At 48.4% G+C, this 19,511-nt stretch overlaps 7 protein-coding genes across 7 annotated transcripts; 2 read left to right on the top strand and 5 right to left on the bottom strand.

Annotated features, from left to right (window-relative positions):
* Window positions 1–65: 65 nt before the first annotated feature.
* N7483_002899 (uncharacterized protein) lies at window positions 66–1,687 on the bottom strand (the record flags this gene model as incomplete). The annotated part of the gene is made up of 2 exons (XM_057086336.1): window positions 66–1,540; window positions 1,594–1,687. 2 exons carry the CDS (start codon window positions 1,685–1,687, stop codon window positions 66–68), a joined length of 1,569 nt encoding a protein of 522 aa, XP_056952485.1.
* Window positions 1,688–2,851: 1,164 nt separating this feature from the next.
* Window positions 2,852–4,037, bottom strand: N7483_002900 (cysteine synthase A; the record flags this gene model as incomplete). The annotated part of the gene is made up of 2 exons (XM_057086337.1): window positions 2,852–3,849; window positions 3,914–4,037. The coding sequence occupies 2 exons, from the start codon at window positions 4,035–4,037 to the stop codon at window positions 2,852–2,854; spliced, it is 1,122 nt and encodes a 373-aa protein (XP_056952486.1).
* Window positions 4,038–4,300: 263 nt separating this feature from the next.
* On the top strand, window positions 4,301–7,833 carry N7483_002901 (condensin subunit YCG1; the record flags this gene model as incomplete). The annotated part of the gene is made up of 2 exons (XM_057086338.1): window positions 4,301–6,367; window positions 6,427–7,833. 2 exons carry the CDS (start codon window positions 4,301–4,303, stop codon window positions 7,831–7,833), a joined length of 3,474 nt encoding a protein of 1,157 aa, XP_056952487.1.
* A 223-nt stretch (window positions 7,834–8,056) lies between these two features.
* Window positions 8,057–9,298, bottom strand: N7483_002902 (uncharacterized protein; the record flags this gene model as incomplete). The annotated part of the gene is made up of 3 exons (XM_057086339.1): window positions 8,057–8,553; window positions 8,805–8,995; window positions 9,288–9,298. The coding sequence occupies 3 exons, from the start codon at window positions 9,296–9,298 to the stop codon at window positions 8,057–8,059; spliced, it is 699 nt and encodes a 232-aa protein (XP_056952488.1).
* Window positions 9,299–10,001: 703 nt separating this feature from the next.
* On the bottom strand, window positions 10,002–10,484 carry N7483_002903 (uncharacterized protein; the record flags this gene model as incomplete). Its single annotated transcript, XM_057086340.1, has 1 exon — window positions 10,002–10,484. The coding sequence occupies one exon, from the start codon at window positions 10,482–10,484 to the stop codon at window positions 10,002–10,004; it is 483 nt and encodes a 160-aa protein (XP_056952489.1).
* A 3,323-nt stretch (window positions 10,485–13,807) lies between these two features.
* On the bottom strand, window positions 13,808–16,059 carry N7483_002904 (putative RNA binding protein (Arp); the record flags this gene model as incomplete). Its single annotated transcript, XM_057086341.1, has 5 exons — window positions 13,808–14,202; window positions 14,228–14,741; window positions 14,862–15,568; window positions 15,702–15,759; window positions 15,811–16,059. The coding sequence occupies 5 exons, from the start codon at window positions 16,057–16,059 to the stop codon at window positions 13,808–13,810; spliced, it is 1,923 nt and encodes a 640-aa protein (XP_056952490.1).
* Window positions 16,060–17,741: 1,682 nt separating this feature from the next.
* Window positions 17,742–18,677, top strand: N7483_002905 (phosphoglycerate dehydrogenase; the record flags this gene model as incomplete). Its single annotated transcript, XM_057086342.1, has 1 exon — window positions 17,742–18,677. One exon carries the CDS (start codon window positions 17,742–17,744, stop codon window positions 18,675–18,677), a length of 936 nt encoding a protein of 311 aa, XP_056952491.1.
* Window positions 18,678–19,511: the final 834 nt, after the last annotated feature.

A 19,511-nucleotide genomic window follows, 5' to 3' on the forward strand; every position in this document is an offset into this window, starting at 1 on the left:
AATCAAGCGAGGGAATATGAATAAAGTGAGACTTTTGTGAGACTCGCTGTTCAACTTCAAATAGTTTACTTAGAGTCTGGGATACGGCGGATTCGCTCGACTGTTACACAGTAGCGTATATGACTTTCAGCATCCTCCAGGTCATTAGTGCCTCCCAGACGCAGCAATACATTTCTCAGTTCTTTCTGCTGCGCCCGATTATGTACGATGTATCTTTTCTTTTTCCAGTCACATTCTCTTGCAATTCCCTGGGCCAGTAAGAACTCAATCATGTGAGCAGACTTTTGTTGGATAGCTTGTAGTAACAAAGGCTTGGATTTCCCTCGTGGCGAAGAGATAGTTGTTGCGTGTATATCCGCCCCGAACTTGACTAGGAGGGCCGCCGATTCGGTATCTCCACACTTTATAGCTGCTTGAAAGGGTGTTCGAGATATTAAGAAACTTTCAGGTATCCCATCTGGATGGGCATCATATTCAAGAAGAAGATTCAGAACCGGCAATCTTTTATCTGGTCGCGTATCTTGCAAAGCTGTAAGCAATGAGCCTTTTCGGCAGTAGCTGGTATGAGTGTTGATGTCAAAGCACTTCAAATCGAGGAAGTATTTGACAATCGTCGGGTGACCGGCTTTTATGGCATCAATGAAGAAGTCGAACAGCGGTCCTGGGCTTTCGACTTGTACACTATCCCTCACACCCAGTAAATAGATAACGTAGCCTATGTTACCAGCTTCGATGGCGCCCCGGATCGCACGCTTCAGAAACAAATGGACGTATTCTGGCATTTGATAGTCTTCCATGTTCTCGGGCTTGAGCCAATACTTCATTGGCTCCAAATTTCCATGTCGCGCAGCTATTGAAGCTGCATTGGCAGACGAGGAATTTCGACTGGCATTAATGATATGCTCTTTATTCAAGCCCCAGGAGTTATCTGTGAGTACTTTGATGATATGCTCGTTGCCTCTTCGAGCTGCAGCTCCCACCGGATGAAAGCAGAGCCGGGTGCTATATGTATTCAGCTCAAGGTCGCCCTGTGCATGAACAAGTTCTAGCTCGCTAGCATCACCTCGAATTATCGCGCTGGTGGCGAGGGCCATTTTAAGTGTTTTCTCCGCGGGTTCCCATGTACACGGCATTGTACTCCAGCTTGTTTGCGTGTAATACCTGATCTTATCTGGATAAAGTCGTTTGGGATCGAAGAGTTCCCTCACGTCGGAAATAGTGGCGCAAAGAAATGCGTCAATCACTTTGTCCACGATTATTTCTGTTTCCTCCGATGTGGTTCTTTCATGTGGGACATCCAGTATTTCATGAATGTGGTAAGAGAACTCGCATGGACTTTCTGTATGAAGTTGCAATTTTTGGTGTAGATAGTTTCGTTTGAAGTCAAGAGGGAGCTGCTCCCACCATTTTGAATCGTGTCCCACCGCCCTCCTATATGAAGCGCATTTGAAGCCTAAGATTTCATTTTCCAGGCGGGTAATATCTTTCGTCAGGAGGAGGAGAATCTCATCGGCGAAGAATCCTGACTCTTTAGTTAGACCTAGGGAGAAGAACCATATCGGGTCAAAATATGCAAATTGCTGTAGAACATACGGCTCACAAGTCGTGCTTTTATCAAGTCCTTGAGTGATATGATCTCGACTGCCTCTCGTAGGATTAAGACAAGTATCTCCAGTGGGAGCCGCATCGGTTTTTACCGGGTTGGGCAGAGTCTTACACTTCAAACTACCTTCCGAACCTTGGAAGTCAACCGTGACCTTGGAAGGGACAGGGTTGTACTTATAGCTGTAACCCCCATTTGACGCTAAGGCTCTGAGTCATGTCTGTGCATATATGCGGGCTTATCTGAGGGGCATATAGCCATCCATTGGATCCAAGGCTGATGGATAATATATTCCCCAAATTGAAACTTCAAGCAGAATAGCATGAATCTATAATTCTTCAAGTTCCAAGGTTCAAATATTCCTCAAATGCGCATTAGATAACTCGGTGACCAAGTGGATGATCCAGGGGGTAACTCAGTTGGTGGTCCAGTAGGTACCGACTTGAACCACTTAGCATCTGACCAGTGTTATATTCTCATGCTGCAGAGCAGAGGGGACTATATATCAATAGTCACCGGTTGATGAGTCGTGCAATCAACACTCGCAATGAGCGAATACTGGCACATCTGTTAGAAACGGGCATATACTCGGATCCGAATTGAGACTCACCATAGCCCCGGTGGAGGGAACATCTGTGATCTATTGGGCGGCGGAAAATAAGCTCTGCCACCTCCTCATACGCTGTTGATGCATGGCGCCCGGATTGATTAAGGCATCAGATCCCTGGGGCTGTCACCAACTTAATGTCGCGTTCAAGGGGCCATCCAAGCATTGCTCGTGTTTGTATAAAAAAAAATAGAGCTGATTTTCATGCCGCCGCCAGTTCATCCAGCCCAGCTCTTGTGTAGAATAAAACCCAGATACCGAATTTTCAGGCTATTCATCTGGCCAAAATTTGTGGACACTCCACCATTCCCAAGATTCTGCTCGAGTCGAACATCGATATTCACGCCACGGCTGGTAGTAAGAGCAGTGGCGATGGGTCAACGGCCCTTCACCTCGCTCTCAGCACTACAATCCGGGGTTTATATCAGCAAGATGTATCATTAGGTGACGAAAAATTGCCCAGTTTCTTGTGAATGCAGGAACTGTTGTATCAGTAGTTCTGTCCAAATCAGTGTTATGCCCAAGTTTGACTTCGGCCCGGCAACATGCACATTTGCATGAAGATTTGCAGGGAAGAAGATGATGATTTATAGTAGCTGACACAAATACAGTTTTATATTCACACTATATGGGGAAGTTACTTAAGGCAAGACAATGTACTTCTCAAGGTGCTTAGGGATGGCACCACGAAGCTTCTTGCTCTCAAGCCAGGTGGCCGAGAACAAGCGGTCGGCATATCGGTAGGCACCGTCACACAGGATGGTGACAACAGTGTGGCCCTTGCCCAGCTTCTCAGCAACCTCCTTAGCAGCCACCACATTCAGAGCAGAGCTAGCTCCCAAGTAGAGACCCTCTTCATCCAGACAACGGTAGACCATTTCAATGGTCTTCTCATCGCTAATGTTCAGAGAGCCATCCAGGAGATCAATATCAGGCTGGAGGTTATCAGTGACACGACCCTGGCCAATACCCTCAGTGATACTACCACCGGATCGGTCAATTAGCTTTCCGCCGCTCTGAATGTAGCTGTGCAACACACTGCCAGGTGGGTCGGCCAGGAAACTCTTAACTTGACCATTACTGGCCTCCTTGAGGTAGCGAGTGATACCAGCTAGAGTACCACCAGTGCCGGTAGCGCAGGTAAAAGCGTCAATCTTGCCGCCAGTCTGAGCCCATAGCTCAGGGCCAGTAGTCTCGATATGGGCTTGACGGTTGGCAGTATTATCGAACTGGTTGGTCCAAACCGCATTATCCAGAGACTCGGCGTGTCTGCGCGCTTGGTGGTTATAGTTCTCGGGGTTGTCGAATGCGACGGCTGGGACCGGGTATACCTCGGCACCCAACAAACGAAGCAGATCAATCTTACCCTGAGATTGAGTGTTGGGCATATAAATAACTAGCTTGTAGCCCTTTGACCGACAAACATGTGCAAGACCAATGCCGGTGTTTCCTGCAGTGCCCTCAACAACAGTACCGCCAGGTCGGAGTAGTCCCTTCTTCTCGGCATCCTCCACAACGAATAGCGCAGCCCGATCCTTCACACTACCACCAGGGTTCTGGAATTCTGCCTTGCCCAAAACATTGCAGCCGGTCTCTTCAGAAAGTCGCTTTAACCGGATCAAAGGGGTGTTTCCAATTGCTGTGTAACGTAGTTTCGGTTATAAGCTTGTTGCTTCGGAACGGTATCAGAGCTATTGACATACCTTCCGTAAGGCCATTGACAACGCCCTGCGCTGTAGACACCCGGGAAGTGTACGCGGAACGACCCTCGTTGGCAGCAGCACGAATGGCTGTCGTACCAAACCGTCTAATGCTTTGACGGAACATTTTTTTCTGCGACAAGAGGAACAATGCGAAAGCAAGTAATGCCGCAAATGACGAGTAGCACGCCATCGGCCATGGATGGGTCTCCGATAACCGGGATGAATAAGCCATTAGTGTCATGTGACCTCTTATCGCTTCTTCCCCGTTTGGGCTGTTTGTTTACCGCCCGCAATTGCCCTTTCTTCCTTGCTTCAACCTTGTGGATGCGCGACCTGTCATGCGTTTTGTCTCTTGTTAAATCGCGCCTTCGATAATCCACACTCACCATGCCCGGCCGAGTTGCCGCCCGCTCATCCTCTGCGACCGCGCGCAGGTCATCGCAACAACCCTCTGCGGGGCGCGCCCCCTCCGTGACACCATCGTTTGCGATTCCCGACGAACCACCTCTTCCTGAAGCATCACCCAATCTTCGCCGTGATGTATGCGCCATCTTTGCAGACGCGCAGCGCTCGACTACGGGTCACCGTAAGCTCGTAGTTCGTCTGCGAAAGCTGCAAGAAATCAGCTGCGGAGTCTTCCAAAAGAACAAGAAGGGAAAAGACCAAGAGCAAGAGAAGATCGACCTCCCAGAAGAAGAGACAATTCCGGAGAAGGAGTTCAACGTGGAGTTTAGCCGCTGCATGCTTCGAATTCTGACCATCAAGAAATCGGAACCCGTTGGCGATCGGGTGATACGTTTTATGGACACATTCCTTGCCCATGCCTCAGAAAAGGACAATGAGCTGTTTGGAGCAGAAGATGAGGATGACATGCAGATTTCACTCGAAACCCCGACTTCGCGCCTTACATCAAATCTTGTCTCTTTGATCGTACCTGTCCTTGCCGCCAAAGATAAAATGGTGCGATTCCGCTCGACTCAGATTTTGGCGCACGTCGTCAACACTCTGGAGTCAATTGACGACGAGTTATACACTACCATTCGACAGGGGCTTCTGAAACGAATCCGAGACAAGGAGTCCTCCGTTCGGGTACAGGCTGTTTTAGGCCTTGCACGATTAGCCGGTAATGATGAGGACGAGGACGGCAATGGAAACGGTGACAATTCCACTGCGCTGCTGGAGAAATTGATCGAAATTATGCAAAATGATACAAGCGCCGATGTCCGCAAGGGCCTTCTTGCCAACCTTCCTCTAGCACCTGTTACTCTCCCTTACCTTCTCGAACGAGCTCGCGACCTCGATGCACCAACCCGACGAACTTTATATGCCCGTCTTTTACCTACTCTAGGCGATTTCCGCCACTTGTCCCTATCTATGAGAGAAAAGCTCCTTCGCTGGGGCTTGCGCGACCGCGACGAAAGTGTCCGTAAAGCGACTGGCAAGTTATTCTGCGACCGCTGGGTGGAAGATTGTGCCGGCACAAATAATGGCGATAATGAAGGCGCGACTGGCCAGCGATCACCTCCGAATATCAATGCTCTTCTTGAGCTACTTGAGAGAATCGACGTTGTGAACTCCGGAATTGAAAGCGGAATTGCCCACGAGGCTATGCGTAGCTTCTGGGAAGGCCGAGCTGATTATCGGGAAGCGGTCACGTTTGACGACTCATTCTGGGACTCACTCACTGCAGAGTCCGCGTTCTTGTTGCGGTCTTTCAACGACTTTTGCCGCGTTGAGAATGATGGGAAATACGAAAGCCTCGCGGATGATAAGATGCCGGAAGTTACTGCGCTTGGTTACTACCTCGCCAAATACATGAACGAGCTTTTGCAACGCAAGAAACTTTCCAAGGAGTCTGGCGAGGCAAATGATGAGGATGCAGTTGAGCAGGAATTCATTGTGGAGCAACTTCTTCACATTGCCATCACCCAGGACTACAGTGATGAAGTTGGTCGACGAAAGATGTTTGCGCTTCTTCGCGAATCTTTGGCAGTGCCGGAGCTTCCAGAAGACAGCACTAAGTTGACTGTAGAGACACTACGGTGTGTGTGCGGTCCTGATCGTGCCGGTGAAGGCGAATTCTGTAGCGTGGTACTCGAGGCCATTGCGGAAGTACACGATACCATCATGACCGAGGATAGTTTCGTGTCTGCAAAGTCTGAGATCAGTGATGATGCCAGCAGCCGCCATCGATCTGAGACTCCGGGAGAAGAGGAGGACACGCCATTCAACAAAGAAGAAGCTAAGGCTAAGATTCTCAGAGAGATTGTCGTCAACATGAAATGTCTTCATATCGCTCAGTGTATGCTTCAAAATGTTGAGGGAAACCTGCAGCAAAATATGAATCTTGTCACCATGTTGAACAATCTTGTTGTCCCTGCTGTTCGAAGCCACGAAGCTCCTATTCGTGAGCGTGGTCTCTTATGTCTGGGTCTGTGCTGCTTGCTTGATAAGGTCAGAACCCCCTTTCCTAAGTGAAAACGATAGAACTTATTCTAACGGACTAATTCCAGAACCTTGCCGAAGAAAACATGACACTTTTTATCCATTGTTACAGCAAGGGCCACGAAGGGCTACAGGTTACAGCATTGCAGATCATCTGCGATATGGTCACAACCCACCCTTCGCTTCTCACTCCAGTAACTCAGGCTGACGGGGAGACGGTCACCACTCCTCCGGTTCAGAAGCCTCTACTCAAGGTTTTCTCGCGTGCTCTCAAGGCAAACTCTCCTCCAAGCGTGCAATCCGCTGCTGCCACAGCTCTGTCAAAGCTATTGCTCACCAACACTTTCACTCCCTCTGGTCCCAATATTCCCCTCGCCATTCAGGAGTTTAATGAGGGTGCCGTGGAAACATTATTACAGTCCCTGGTTTTGGCGTTTTTCCACCCACGAACAAAAGATAACCCAGCCCTCAGGCAATCTCTTGCCTACTTCTTCCCGGTGTACTGTCATTCACGTCTGGAGAACACTCAGCATATGCGCCGTATTGCTGTTCCAGTCATTCGTGCAGTTATCAATTCCGCTGAAGAGCACTATTCTCTCGAGGCCGAGGAGGACAGTGACGGTGAAATTGATGAAAGCATCGGCGAGCGCGAAATTAAGGCGCTCATGACCGGTGTTATTGGAATGCTGGCAGAATGGACCGATGAACGCCGTGTTGTTGGCTTGGGAGGTGAGCGTGTTTTGATTGGTGGCACTGCCAGTTCATCTGCTTGTGGCTGGGTGCACCTCGCTCTCGTCAAAGACATTCTGGAGCGTGTTATCGGTGTCAGTGCTGGTCCCAACCGTTGCTCTCGGGAAGAACGCAAGTTGATCTTCTCCCTGCTGAGCAAACTGTACGTTTCTGCCCCTACATTACCGTCCCGTGCTGGATCGCGTGCTCCAGAAGGTGAAGATCAGTTCCGTACGAGCATCCGCAGTGCGACGGGCGTGGAGATTGAACCCGACAACATTCAACTAGCCCAGGAAGTCAAGGAATTACTTGACCAGACCATTGAAGAGGGCCTTGCTGGAGAAGCTTCTAGCCGCAATGCACTTGTGAAAGCCAAGAACTCCGTTCTCAAGATTCTTGCCGTTGCCCAAGATGGTCGTGCAGCCAGTATACGTCCCCGTGCTGGTACAGAGGACTTTGAAAGTGATGCCGGAAGTGTTCGCTCGGCCAGCGTCCGAAGATCCGTTGAACCATCTGGTTTCAGCCGTCGTCAAGTCTCTGTGGAACCTAGCATCATGGAGGAAGACGAGGATGAGATGAATACCAGCCGGATCCGTTCTGGCAGTGTACGTCCATCTGTTGAGGGTCGTTCAGGTGCTGCTAGACGAGGCATGCCCTCCATGGAGCCCAGCATTATGGAGCAAGATGAAGAAGATGATCATGATACCAGCAGAGGGACAGTGATCAAGGACGAAGTCGACGAGTGATGATTGTTATCATATTCAAGTTTCTGTGGTCTCGGCGTTGTGATTGGATTCCGGAATTATCATGACGGTGTCAATGATGGAGATGGAGGATGGGAATGGGTTTGCTATAATTCAAGTTGTACATGATTCAATGTTGATTTTATTTTACGGTTTTTCCGATTTTTGGAATTCACACTTCTGGAAACTTCATGTACTCGAAACTAGACCTTCCAGTCTCACTTGATTACTGGATCATGGTCTCATCACCACTCTCAAATTCGCCTCGGAAAACCCTTTCCATCTCCTGGCGAAAAGCTATAGCGGCCCTAGTACTCTCACTCCAGCTAGATGTACCTTCTGGTGAAACATCCACATCTGCCCATGTGAGTACTTGGTCTTTCTTGATATTCTCCTTCAAGATTATCCCATGAGCAAGGCCAATAGGGAATCCGCCGATGGCAAGGGAGTTTCGTGCGGGCATGAGCTTTCCAGAAACCATGAAGCCACCTTCACCATCAAGTTTCTCTCCACGTTTCAAGTCCCGCTTCGCAGTCGCAGCCACATCGGCAGCAAAAGTCCGGCACTGGCCAGTTGGCTCTCCTCTGCACATGATATTGGCGATTGAAATCCCAAGTTCAAGACCGATGAGATGGTACGGTTTATACTGGGCAGCGAAGCGACCAGGCTTATCCCTTTTAAGTCCATATTGGGCGAAACAGTCGCGTTGATATGGACCCGGTGCTATTATTTGTCAGTAATGACTCTATCTTGTCACCCTCATGTATCTATTCACTTGCCTTCTATAATAACATAAACTCCCCAGCGCAAATCATTGAACACTGCTCAACCATCTTTCTCGAAGCAGGAAACTACCTCAACCGTACCATATTTTTCAAGTTGACCCCCTTCAGACATGGACTTGAGAACATTAAGCAGATCATGAGTCCCGCAAGGAGGGAATGCAAGTCCGTGAGTAGGGGGGCTAAGCCCACAACCATTTGCTACGGCAGCCATCTCCAAGGCAGACTTCGTACCATCGAGGAAAGAGTTGAACATTTGTGGATTGAAGTCACCAGATGCAAGCTGCTCGTCGGTAAATCCGTAATGCGACCAGACGGTATCAGGTGTAGAGTAATGGTATTCTGGTAAGTGCTTAGTTGCTTTACCGGCGCAGACCACATCACTAAAGGATTGTTAGAACTGCTCTCGTCTTATTCGATCAAGATCTTAGAATCCAGCTGTTTGTGCCCAGTCTACCATCTCTGCAATGAATGCTGGTTGATCTCCGTATGCCATCGAGTAAATTATCCTGGCTTCTTTTGCTTTACGCGTTAGAAGTGGTCCGGCTAGGACGTCTGCCTCGACGTTGATCATGACTGTATGCTTCTTATGCTCGCAGCACTGCCGTGGTAGTATAAGAGTTCAGTATGAGGTACAAATAGCTTAACTATTTGGTTCCGATTCTGAAGACTTACTAGCAGAGCATGACGAACCTCGGCAGCTGGGTTGCCTGTAACTTCCAAGACAACATCGATCCCTGGCGTAGCGATCAACTCCTCAGCACTGGTAGTGATAGTTGTCTTGTTTTCTTTGATTCCATTCTCCGGAGTCAATATTCCCTCGGTGTCATTTTATCTTCGGGGAAACCTGTTCGTTTCAATGCATCGAGGGCTCTTTGAACTGATAAGTCTGCGATGCAGGCCAATCGGACCCCGGTGGTTCGGTGAGATTGCGAGATACTTGATTATAGATATTCATTAGTATCAACAATTCCTGAGGATCGGCACATGCTTTCCAGGAATCGGGCACTGGGGGCTGTATGATAACGTACTACATGGACCCGAATTTCCCTGCGCCGATGATGCCGACTTGAATTGGTTTGCCGGTAGCCTCAAGTTGGGCCAGTTTCATGGAAAGGTTGGTCATATTGATGGGTAGATTAAATCAAGAACAGCATAAGTGTAACTTGGATGAATTGATCTGGGTACTTAAATTTAATGAATACCCACGGCGTTTATTCGCTCCTTATTTGAGCCCCTCGATACATGTACCATGATGCACTTCATGTCTCCGAGACTCCACTTCTCCGCAATTCTCCACCATTTCAGACTCGAGACTCGAGACGAGGCTTTCAGTTAGTTCATAAAATCTGCTTGTCGGTAATCTCTCCGAAATTTTCAATGAACTAGTTAAGAATCGCGGTGCGTCGCCTGACTCAACAAGGGAGTGTCAGGGACATTCAGTCGAGCCTCAGGGACCTCCGGTCGAGATTCTGTTGGGTCTGGTTCAGGTTCTGCCTGGAGAGCGTCAAGATTATCATCCTCGTGAGGGGAATTGGCGCTTGGTAGTCTTGACAGGGCGTCCGCGATTTTGTTGGACTTGCCAGGGCGGTGGAAGACCTTAAGGTTGAATTGTTGGATGTACTGGGAGGCTCGAATAAGGCGGAGATTGAGGTTTTCCGAGCTTGCCGAGCGAAGATTTGAACTTGTTGCAATGTTTACCGTACTGCTGTGGTCTGTATAAACGATGGCTGGCAGTGATTCCGCGGCTTCGATCATATGTCTTGCTTTGCGGAGTACCCAGACTAGGCAGGATACCTCGAGCTCAGTTGGCCAGTAATTTCTCTCGGCTTTATTCAAGACTCGGCTGAAGAAAGCTATCGGCTGGATCATCGTTGATGGCGGTGGCTTAGATAATGACCCAGATTGGTGTCCAGTCCATTCGGGCTTGGTATGATAAGCGCAGGCTCCGTGGCCGGATTCCTTGGATGAGTCGAGGTCGATATACAGCTGCCTTGTATGGTCATACACGTATGTCCCCTTTTCAACAAAACAGACAACGCCCACCGTGAGGTCGACCCGATGTAAGATCCAACGAAGAAGTCTCGCACGTACTGGACAACACTTGAATATAAATAGCCACAAACATCGTAGCAAACGCCGTGGACACATATAAATTGAACGCCCAATTAAAACTGACAAGCCAAAATTGGAACGCTGCGCTCGAATAGAATCAACCGCCCGGTAGGTAGTGGTCAAAATTTTGGTTCTCTGTCATGATTTTCGAGCCTACTACATACAAGCAACTTACGTGAGAGAATGATATTGTTCTCCCTAGTCATCCGGTAGTCTTCTCATGAGATGCTCGATCAAGAAGCGCAATGGACCGGTGACTTGAATTTTCCTCTTGTATCTCCGGCAGCTGCGGTTTTTTCTCGGGGCCTGGTCAGGGCTGTAGAAAACTATGGCGGTCCGCCGGACAGAATACGCTGTTCTAGAGTGCTTCTTTGTGTGTTTTGATTGTCGTTGATTTCAAAGTGTGACAAGCTCCATCCCCAGCGCCAATACGGCAGCCATCCTTTGGCATCTTTTTCAAGGTTATCAGCTGCTTATGAGCTTTCCTCTTTCATTTCCCCCCGAGAGATCTCTTGGACATGACAACTCCGATAAGAGCGGTTCGCTATTGGACGTTTACGGCGTTGTCTGCCCGTTGTGGCATGTCTTTGTTTCCGACATGCCAACTTCAATCACGAAACATGTCCCTGGAAATTTTTCGATTTCGAGGTTCATATGAGGCATCCACTTCTTTGTCTAGAATCTCGCAGTGTAAAATCGTTCCTGAATGATCAGTTCCAATTCCTGTGCAACCCTTGCCATCCGCCATTCAATTTCCTTTGCCTTGAATACGGTCAGCAGTCTGCTCAGGGTCCCATCGCAAAGACTAAATCTCGCACCTTGTCTTCGCAAAAATCCGGTGGTTGGAGGTAGCCGCACAGCGGCATTTTGTTAGTCCTTCCTTGGCGTGTATTCGCTCTTCTCTCACGGGTTGGACGTAATCGCGTTGTGACGACCTCGAACGGCTTCTTGGAGATCGATTCTGGTGGCAATCATGATGTAGCTGGAAATGGTAGGGATTAAAGGTGCCACCTTGGTGATTCTAACACTCAGGTCCATTTCAATGACGATTCATAAGTGATTCGCCGTGTTTGTGGTATGTACTGAGGCTGACGCTGGTGATATTGAGTAATCTCTTTTGTCACAGTCGATATGGATTGTTCTGGGTGGCTATTTCATGCCTGACTCGCTTGCAAAGTATTCTCTTTGTTTTCAAAAGAACTATGGTATGCGATTTCAGTACTCCAGCATTATCTTTGCAATCAGTACTCCCACTTGATAACCAGATGATTTAAACTGAACCTTATAAACTTGATAGGTTCAAAAAGATTATCCAGAATTTCCTGGCAGCAGTGCAGAAGTATGGTGTGGAGGGTGATGGTCAGGGCCCTCTACTTGGAGTAGAGAGTTGTATAGTGTGGAATTTCGTTCCAAGATAGGATGGGATGCGAAGAGATATATTTGAGTGATAGCTACTGCTGGCCTGAATAGTAATGGCTCATTTTCATCAGCTGGGGAAGATGGAGATTTGGATGAGGTCAAGTTAGGAGATGATATGTATGGTGGAAGTCGAGTGGGAAGACGAGTGGGAAGAGGAATATGATTAGAAAAGGTAGAAGCAATATTTGAAGAGAAGGAAGAGGTAATAGTAAGAAGGAAGTCGGAAGTGTTGGGAGGAAAGGTGATCATACCTGACTCGGAGCAAATCACAAGAGGCAAGTATAGTAACGATGGCTCACACTAACTTGAAGCTCTCATTAGTATTGGCATTGAGTAGTAGTGAACCCTGTTAATAATAATATTCTCTTATACTGTTCTCTCATTTTTCTCAACTTCAAGAGTATGATCAGCTTCCGGTCTGTTTATCGAAAGGATCTATATCTTCTATTAGTAAATGGCTTCTAGTATACATAATGATGTCTGCCAGTGGACGTGAGTAATGCCATGTCTGTCGAGGTTGAGGGAATGACAGGGATGTATCCAATTTTGAATGTGATATAACAACTAGGAAACAGATGCGAGTCCTTCACTTTCAACATATGAAGCCATGGCCATCTCGCAAATTGTTATATCCCGAGATTGGATTCTCTCTCTGGAGTTACCGCCGTGTTCTGACTGGCTCTCCCAAGAGCATAGTACTCGATCCTTGCTGAACATCATCTTGCGGAATTCAAGTTGGAGAATCTACTAGCTGGGCCTTTAATGCACATGGGTCATATAGTAAGAATTTGATTTTTATTCACTTGTCTCGCCAACTTGAATCTCTCCATTCAAATATACTGTATCCGAATTCTATATCATACCAGGTAACCCCCAATAGCAGTTGAGGGTTCTCCAACTTGAAGATACTTGAAAAGTCATTTGAAACATAGAACAATATTTTTGTTGCATTCACAGTGCCTGGCGGATATACCTCAAAGAAAGGGATTCTCGATCCATAGGAAACCGGCGCAAGCGCAAAAGGAAATCCCCCAACACCCCCCAACGGAGTCCGACCCATTGTACATCCCACCCGTGAGATCAATACCGTGAATTCTCCGACGCTTGCCATGACCCAACGCAGAAAAGGGACCAAAGATCTAAAATGCAAAGCAGGTCGAGTGCGCAACCCAGGCTCACAATGCGTTCGCGTCCGAAACCCACACAAGACAACGGTGAAGTTGGCCGCCATCCAAAACAAGATATTAAACAGACCAGAGAAATCAAAAAACAACCAAAAGCTGAAGGAAAAAATGGAATCCAGGGCGGGAACCGCTCCAACGACCAAATGAGGAAAAAAATAAACACAAGGATGAAAAAAAAAGACAATATAAGAAGAACATCCCACAACAGGACGGCGAGGCGATGAAAAATCCGGAACCACAACGCTGCCCGCCTGCTCCTTCCAACCCGATGCACCGGAACCGCAGAAATCCCTTATACAAATGCGTATCAACGAATATCAACCAACGCATATCAACCTGCCACAATGCAGGGTTGCAATATGGACAACGTAAGTGTGATGTGATCGCCCGGTTTTTTGTCGGGCTTCAAATAATAAATGAGAAAAAAAAAGAGAAAAGATGAAGTACTCAAGGTACTAAATATAGGCTCCTTATAATTTAAGCAGGAGACTTGTTAGCACCAGCGCCGTTTCGGCGAGGGTGGACATCCTCAGAAACGGTCAACCCACCAATCCCGCTGGACAGGAAAGCAAAAGGGTCGCTGGAGCCATCAGAGCCGTAGAAAGCTCCGTTGGAGGCGCTGGTGGATGGAACACCGTGGTCAGCTCCTGTGAAAGCGGCCTGAGTCGCTGGGTTGGCGAAAGAGGCAGCGGAGTGGGAGGTGTTGGATGAACCGTAGCCTTGGTTCACCTGACCCATTGGTGGGTAGGCAGCTTGGGCGTTACCCAGGCCACCAGGGGGGAGAGCATAGTTGTTAGGGGGGTCCACCAAACTGCTGACCAAATCCACCAAACCCACCAGCGGTCGAGGCAAATGGACCCGGAGCAGGGGTGCTGGCCATGGAGTTAGGTCCCATACCGGAGAATTGTGAAGGGGGATCCATAGGCGAGGGGAATGCGGAGTCAGCCACAACGGCAGCACCAGAGCGAGGTGCACCGCAGCGAAGACAGTTGATGTTCTTCGCGAAGTTGTGGTAGCCGCAACCCTCTGATCCACACTTCCAATCACCAGCACGGAAGGGAACCACTCCACCGTTACCACCCATGCCACGCGAGTGACCCATACCACCGTGACCGTGTCCACCCATGTGAGCGGGCATCATCGATGGAGGCCCGTAGCCGTAGCCGTATCCCATAGGGTCGGGTGCAGCAGCCATAGCAGGGAACGAGCAACGGAAGCAAGCAGTCCGACGCTGGAAGTTGGAGAAGCCGCATGAGGGGCAAGTCCAGTCACCGGGACGAGGGCGGTTCTTCGAAGGGGGGAACGGTGTGAGAATGTCGGCGGCCCGGTCCAGAACCCTGCTCGAAGATGGAGAAACCTCAATAGCCTTCTCGTTGAGGGCTCGGCCGTTCATGCACAGGCTTTCCGCAGCCTATATTATCGTTAGCAAGCAAAATAAAGATTACATGAGAATGGCAGAAAAACAGCAATTCGTTTCCATTCTCGAGCAAATGGCGAAAAAAGGGTTGTTTTAAGTGGGGTGGAAACGTACCTCCTCGTGAGACGAAAAAACGGCGAATCCAGTGCCTGTGGGCTTGTGTTGATCGGGAGTTCGTAGAGTCCAGAAAGCGATGGGTCGACCGCCAAACTGAGTAAACCAGCTCTCCAATTCCGATTGAGTGGTATCGTGAGGCAGACCACTCAGGTGGAGAACCTTGCTCCGCTCTGCAAGGAAGGCCCGGACATCGGCGTGGGCATCCATCGGACGGGTAAGAATTTCGGGGTGTTCGTGGGGAGGCTGAGACTTGCGGATCAGGCCTCGCAGAACACGTGCCAGAGTGATTGACTCCTCCATAGCACGACGGGGCGAAGCGGGAGCCAACGCTTGCAGATGGAAGGGAAGGTTGTGCTTAATAGGGGCGGAGGACTGAACGGGTTCGACCTCGAGAGCAGCGCAGATGTTGGAGAGGGAGCTGGGGCCAAATGGCAATGACTCAGGGTGGTGGGTTTGCCAGCGCTGATATTCGGTGCGCAGATCGAAGGTACGAGAGTGCTGGAGGTATGCGGGCAACACGACAGCCTTGTCACGGGCCTCGCGGGGCAGCTGCACGCGCAGATCCCACGAATCCAAGGTCACGAAGGCAAACTCGAGTTGTTTGCTGGTGAGGTGTTCCGTGGCAAAAGCATCGAATCGGGAGATGGCATCCCGGAAGGTACCTGCTGAGCGAACGTGTTCCCAGGTAAGAGTTGTCAAGCTCGCTGCATTGCCAAGTTAGTTACATGTTGATCAGTGAGACCAGCGTATTTTTTTGGTTTGTTTTAGGTTTTTTTAATTCGGTCGTGGTGGTTTCGGGGCCGGGTAGGGTAGCAAGGAAGAAAAAAAAAAGCTTACTGCACAGCGGTGTTATAGGAGTGTTGACTGGCTTGACGAGGACGCTCTCACGGTGCAACTAGAAAGAGAAAAAAAGTCCGGTGTGAGCTGGATGAATTCGTGTTTGTACATAAAAATTTTCGGGGTGATTCGGGGGAGGAGGGGGTAAGTGGGCGCGCTGGGCGTCAATGGAATGGGTTGGGGCGGGCTTGTGTGTGTGTACCTCTTCGCAGGTCTTGGAGTCCAACAGAATCCATCCCAATTCAATGACCTCGGCAGAATCCTTGGTGACATATACGCCATGTTCGTCACAGGTGGTTGCAACGTGGATCACAATGTAGCGATCCAGCTTGGGGGTGGGTGCTGTCACAGCCGCCATCGCTGACTTGTCCACTGAGCGGCAGGGGAGAGTCCCGGGTGGAGAAGAGAAAGGGATTGTCTCTGCAAGGAATGCAGGAGACAATTAAACACGACCGACCGGGGGAATGGTTGTCGTGGTGAAAAGAAGGAGAAACCCGGGGGGAGGAGGGAAAGAAGAAGAAGAAGAGAAAGGGGGGAGGGGAAAAGAGGGAAAAGAGCCAACTCTCGAGGTGGAGTTTTGAGAAAGAAAAGAGAAAAGTTTCGGGTTCACGGGAGATTAACTTGGAGGATTATAATCATTATAATCGATTATAATGAATTATAATCAACTTGATTCTAGTCAAGTTTCTTACTTTTTTAATTGGTATAGAATAAAAAAAAAAAAACTGAAATCAAACATTCTATCTGTATTCAATGTCCCCCTTATATTATTTGAGTCTTTGGTCGTCTCTCTTTTTTTTCCTTCTTTACTTGTTCGACATCCTACGGGGGCTTCCGTGCAACCCCAACCGGGCCAGATCCTTGTTCCCCCGACTACGTACACCCATTACTCGTATAGGGACAAGCTTCGATAACAACTTGGAGATTCTCTGGTTTTTCATAATGATCTTCCAAAGTCCTTCGCTACAGGATTCCGAGAAACGAACGAGCATACCGGAAGTGGATCCCTGTCAGAATCCCACCGAGAATGGGCCCATGCTTTAGCTCACGGAGGGGAAAGATCAATTGGGCTTGGTGAGGGAGTGTTACATATGTATTATCTCAAGAAAATTGGGGCTCGAGTAGTGGAGAATATAAAATGCATAATGAATCTATGAATGAGGTATATGGTATAGTTCTTCGAATCTTTAAATTCGAGTCCGTTAAGACTGGACATCACGTGGCACGTACCTGATTAGTCATCTCCGCGGTGATTTCCAAATTTGGAAAGTCCCGAGGTTTCCCCTCAACTGATCAATTCTGGTCAATTCATTCATCTTGAGTCTCAAGTACCAGTTGACTGCAGATGCAATGCATCTCAGTGGGGATTATCATCCCTTCATTACTCTCAAGAATGGTTTTGCTTCGGTACCTCATATACTCACACAGTAGATCTGGTCACATTTTCATATACAGTCAAATACTCTGCCATTTCTATTAGTATCCGCACTCTAGATGTCTGTGTAAAGAGAATGATAGAACAGTTAGGTGCATTCATATACGTCAATAAATATGCAATGAGGTAGCCAGATGCTTCTGTTAAGGCTATTCAATCTACGCCTCAGTCAAGGAGTGACGAAGTTTTTCCATTGAAGTATAGGTCACTATTTGATCCAATATTGCCTCCGAGTCTCGGACACTATAAAGGACATGTAAATAGTGTTTAGGAAGAACTAATGGCTATTTCATTTTGAAGAAGAGATTCAAGAATCAAGTCCAGTGCATTCATCTGGAATACTTTTGCCAATACTATAATGAAATAAATCTCCTCATTCCAATGGTTCCTTATCATCAATCTCCCAATTTCCTCTCATATCAAGTGCGGGGTTCAACCTCACCCCCACGTTCCCCAGCGACTCGGAGATTGGTGTAAAAATACGTCAATCGGTGGGGGTACTTGGTCATCATGCCGAACCGTTTTTCATATTCAATTCATTCAAAGTAATTCCTCCTTTCTCCTTATAACTCTCTCTTCATAAATACCTCTCCCCGCACCTCATCATGAAACTCCTATACCCCACCTCCGTCAAGCTCGACGTACAGAGCCTCCAAGGCTTCTCAGTCTCTCTCCACCCTTACGACGTCAAGACACCTATTCCAGAGGATCTCATTGACGCTGAAATCCTAGTTACCTGGGCCAATGCCGGCGATAACCTGAAAGATGCCGCACAGCGCATGAAGAACGTGAAGTGGATCCAGTCCCTTGCCGCAGGCCCGAACGATGTCTTCGCCGCAGGATTCGACCGCTCCAAAGTTATCGTCACCACAGGTGTCGGCCTCCACGATGGTCCTGTCGCCGAACACGCCCTCGGTCTACTTTTGAGCGGCGCGCGTCGATTCCACGAAATGCGCGACTACCAGCTACAATCTAAGTGGCCTGGTCACCTGGGCGGATCTTTCCCTCGAAGCGATTTCACGACTCTACGTAACTCACGTGTCCTTATCTGGGGGTTTGGTAGCATTGCGAAGAAGCTTGCGCCTTACTTGACTGGACTTGGTGCTGAAGTTAAGGGTATTGCTCGTAGCCATGGTGTGCGCAATGGTGTGGAGGTTTTCGGGGAAGATAAGCTTTCCGAGTTGTTACCCGAGACCGATGCGCTGGTTATGATTCTGCCTGGATCCGAGTCCACGAACAATGCTTTGAATGCTGAGCGCATCAAGTTGCTGCCAAAGCATGCTTGGCTTGTCAATGTTGGTCGCGGAACTTCGGTTGATGAGGATGCATTGGCGGATGCTTTGGAGAAGGGTGAGCTTGCGGGTGCTGCGCTCGATGTGTTTAAGACTGAGCCGCTTCCTGAGTCGAGTCGTTTGTGGAAGACTCCTAACCTTATTGTGTCGCCTCATGCTGCTGGTGGAAGACCTGAGGGGTGCACTGAGCTGATTGCGGATAATCTGCGTCGCTACTTGGCTGGCCAGCAGCTGAAGAATGTTATCTGACTAGAAGTGGCACGGGAAACGAAATTGTAAATAGAATAGACCAGGGCCCTGGATACAAAGTGAATATATTTCCGTTTATCTGTCACACATGCACATACTACATATGCGTTGGAACATTTTTTTGAAGCACTCAAGTGGGCTGGAAGCCCTGCCACAGCCCTCCAGAGCTGGAGGCTGGAATTCGGAGGGAACCTTCAAAATGTTTGGAACTTCAACCAAGGTTGAACATTGAAGGCCTCACAACTAGTACCGTGTACATTGATACATAGCGGTAGTAACTTGAACTTGAAGGCTTGTTTGAAAAATCAAGATCGTCTACGGGTGAGCGATCACTAGCAATCCATCATGACCATATTCAAGTTCCACCTTGAACATTTGAACTTGAATGGATGTTGATACTACGCACTACATACTACTATATATTCTCAGGCCGACTCGGAGGTCGTGGCGGTACCTAGTACTAGTAGTAGTACTACTAGCAGGTAGTAGAGTACTATTTTGATTTGGAATTACTGCCAGTGATTGCATGTGTCTTGAGCTTCTAGTTTCAGAAGAATTGCCGAGTTAAATTCAATTTTGAGAAAAATTTGCGCAGGTATGTATCACAAATCATTGATGCCTCAAATGGTACATTATCTAGTCGGTACTTGGACTAAGGTGCGACCAGACTAATTTGGGTTAATGATGTCAAAAATGGCCACTCCTTTCACAAGCCTTCCGAATTGGTGTAGTGGCTAACATCGTCGTCTCTCACACGACAGCCGGGGGGTTCGATTCCCCCATTCGGAGTTTCTTTTTTTTTCTCCCTTTTTTTTTGGGAGGGGGGGGGGGTCC

Source organism: Penicillium malachiteum (genome assembly GCF_028827825.1).
Source record: "Penicillium malachiteum strain IBT 17515 chromosome Unknown utg000001l:1.0-8184562.0:1.0-8186909.0, whole genome shotgun sequence".
Taxonomy (NCBI): domain Eukaryota; kingdom Fungi; phylum Ascomycota; class Eurotiomycetes; order Eurotiales; family Aspergillaceae; genus Penicillium; species Penicillium malachiteum.